General features: G+C 39.3%; 1 protein-coding gene across 1 annotated transcript; it reads right to left on the bottom strand.

Annotated features, from left to right (window-relative positions):
- Nucleotides 1-402: 402 nt before the first annotated feature.
- Nucleotides 403-2,866, bottom strand: LOC141818672 (protein indeterminate-domain 7-like). The gene is given in 4 exon segments (XM_074706124.1): nt 403-572; nt 575-693; nt 2,165-2,564; nt 2,669-2,866. Coding segments are annotated over 4 exon segments (849 nt in total). The 5' UTR covers nt 2,829-2,866.
- Between the last annotated feature and the right edge of the window lie 458 nt (nt 2,867-3,324).

The following is a 3,324-nucleotide window of genomic DNA, read 5'->3' as shown; positions in this document are numbered from 1 at the left end:
CTTAGGCATTTGCCACTATTTTTTATGCTACCTACTGATTGGTCAATTCGAGAGTCCTTTGGCCCTCCTTGCCACCTGGCTCTTTCAAATCTCAAATAACGGATTTCAAGATAATAAACTCCACCTTTCTTAATTACTTTTTGAGCAAAGCCGTTTGGTTCCTTGCTAATAAATAGTTAAATACTAATTTTCTGAATGATAGTGCATCTTCCCGTCTCCTGAGCAAGCTTTTACCTTCACGTTTGCAATTAACTAGTTTATACTGTTTGTGGTCTATTCTAGATTATATTTGTTGCCAATAATATACTATAATTCAAGCTAACAACTATGTAGCAGGGATATGTGTAATCATTGAAATTTCAAACTGGCTCCAGTGTGCTCCATACAAAAAGCTTAACTATCCTATATTGCAGTGTGCTCCAGTGTAATAAGGTGGTGAAGGAGAGAAGGAAAGTTGTCTTCAGGCTTTTTTACCCTCATGTCTCCCAGATTGCAGTCGCCAGGGCTAGGGTTAAGAATCAAATTAGCGTCAGCAGAGGTAAAGGGGTCCCCGGGTGAGGACGATGAGGGAGGAAGAGAGGTTGATGCAATATTGGTGGGAATGTACTGGTGGCGGCGGCCCCAGCCATCACTCGTGCACTTTCTTCTGCCAAGGCGTCACAGAATGCTCTGTGGGTGATGAAGCTATCCTTTCTGCATGCGCCAAATGAATGAAATTAGAAGAAACACCATGCATGCATGGTTATCACTGTGAACTGTATATTATATTTCCATGTTAATTCATTAATCACTTAGTTGTCGTTTTGATCCTTCAATTTGCATAATCAAGACAGATGTTGATATAATTTCTTGAATCTATAAGGAGATAATTATGCATGGCAAGGAAAGCGGATATTGACTACTGACATATTATTTTTCTCCTTTGTGATTGTATGCGCTCTGACTCTAGCAGTTGAGTTGAAAAATCATAGAGAAGAGTATCCAGATACATAGATAGGTAATTAGTATATAATGAGTGCCTATCATCTACAAGATTTAAAGATATATGCCGAGCTATTATAGAGTTGCAACACAATACATTTATATCTATTGGGTGTAATTATTATAGTTATGCACTTCTTTAGACCAATTATGATCATATTTTTGAGTTGATTGGCCTACTTTTAGGTTTACTAAAAAATATACCCCCAAAAAACTTATAATGCGTGTGCAGCTGCTAAAACTCTTATTTTCTCTCCAAACAAACAAATTCCGAACGTAACCCATCGAAATCTCTCAGTGATTTCAGATGATTCCACGTCATTTTCCTTTCATTAATTTGTAAAATCATAGACGACAGTGCGAGAACAGAAGAGATCTAGATAAAATCTCACGGCTAATCCACGATGCCAAAGTTGCTTCTCTCTCTCAGTTGTCAAACGTACAGAAGGTGTAAAATGTATTTTAAAATTACGATCTATACATGGGTGCCATCATGAACTGACATGCACTCAAATAATTCATAGTTTCTATCTGGCTAGTCAATATTGCATAATTTTGGAGATATTCTTATATATAAATTATTTCGCAAATTCGTCATGCATTTCACCTTTCACAGTTTCACCTTGTAGAGTCATGGGCATCGGATATCGAGCAGTTGACCATTCAGAAATCATAATTTGATTGTTTATCAGCCTTACAGTAACTTTACCAGTGAACTAAAAGATATATGCAAGTAAATACACGTGGTAGAAAAATGACTATCAGACTGTATGGTTGTCAGCCAAAGCCATGTATTGCCTCTCTCTAACACTGAAACACGCAGCAATAAGACCTCTGCTATCTATGTGACAAGATCCAGCATAGTAGACCTCTGCTATCTTAGTTTGAGGAAATCACGAGTGTAGTTTCCTTCTGTGGGGTTAATTTTTCTCTCTTTCCTTACACTAAGCAAAAGCTAGAAAAATTCATTCTTCTTAGAAAACATGCACTATATGTAGATCGTAGTTAAACATCAAGGTTCCTTGCCTTAAAACTGTGCTTGATTCAGATAACGATGGTAAATTTTGCAGGAGGAAGAAAGGAAGCGAGCTTGACAGAGGATTAGAATGATGATATGTGTAGGAGTCGTCATGTGGAATGGAAAAAAATGAGAGTTCTGAAACATAATTAATAAATCACAAACCTGGCGAAAAGGGTGCCGCAGTCACATCTATACTCCCTTGTTCCGCAGGTCTTAACATGAGCTTTCCAATCAGAATGCACAGCATATCTCTTAGAGCACTTGTCACATTTCCACTTCTTCTCTCCATGCTTTCTAGAGAAGTGTTTCTTGATCCCTGTCAGATCTCCAAGAGCCCTGGAAGGATGGTGATGCACACAAGATGGCTCTGGGCAAACGTACACCCTCTTCCTTGTAGCTCCTTTGTTGCTTCTCTGCCTCAACTTCCATGGTAGGTTGTGCCCTCTCCTATGCAGCTGCAGGGTCTGATCCCTTTGGAAGCCCTTGTTACATATCTCACAAACGAACCTATTGGTGGCCATCAGCGTATTAGGTGACAAAGCGACAACTTCAGCTTCTGGGTCTTTAATTAGAACAAAAATAAAATAAAATAACACAAAATTCGATCAGAAAACAAAGAACGAACAAGAAGACATGCTATTCGTTAGTGTATGTTAAGGACTGAACCTGGATTCCCTGCTTGGTTTCTCTTCTTCTTGGTCTCGAGTAGTGGCTGTTGGTGACGACGTGATATGGAAGTAAGCAAAGAGTTCAAGCTTAAGTGGTCATGAACTCTTGTGTCCGAGGAAACACTAGCTTCCTCAGAGATGGAGGTGGAATTTGACATCGTTTCCAACAAGAATACGAAGGAGATCTTCTTTCTTTGTTTTCTTTCACCAATGGTGAGAATGAAAAGGGACCATATAGTTGTTGTATATAGTCTCTATTCTGTTCTTATCTTAAGACCGAAGCTTCCAGCTGCGTACCAGAAAAAGAGGCGCAGAAGGCTCAGGTGGCACTAATGTCTTGTTTACTTGCAAGGACGGATTTAAAAAAAAAATCTGCTGTTTATTTCTTAAAAGATAATGGATTATTTATCCGTTATCTGATTTACTTATTATGAAATAATATACGGATGAATTTATAAATCCAACCGCAGATTCTTTGCTAACAATTTTGTGTCTCCTCAAAATCGGACTGAACGACTTTCCTTTCATTTCCACCGTCGCATCTTCAACGCCTGCACTACGTCCTTCATCCAACTATCCAAGGCCTCCTCTGCGGCGCCATCATGTTGGGTTTCGGGGTTTTTAGCGACTTCGACGCCTCGTATGGCGGCGGGG

This window comes from Curcuma longa, unplaced genomic scaffold, assembly GCF_044706935.1.
Source record: "Curcuma longa cultivar G26 ecotype Majalengka, Jawa Barat unplaced genomic scaffold, ITB_CL_G26_1.1 contig_25601, whole genome shotgun sequence".
NCBI lineage: Eukaryota > Viridiplantae > Streptophyta > Magnoliopsida > Zingiberales > Zingiberaceae > Curcuma > Curcuma longa.
Note: the sequence above shows the minus strand (reverse complement) of the source record. Positions and strands in the feature narration are given on the sequence as shown.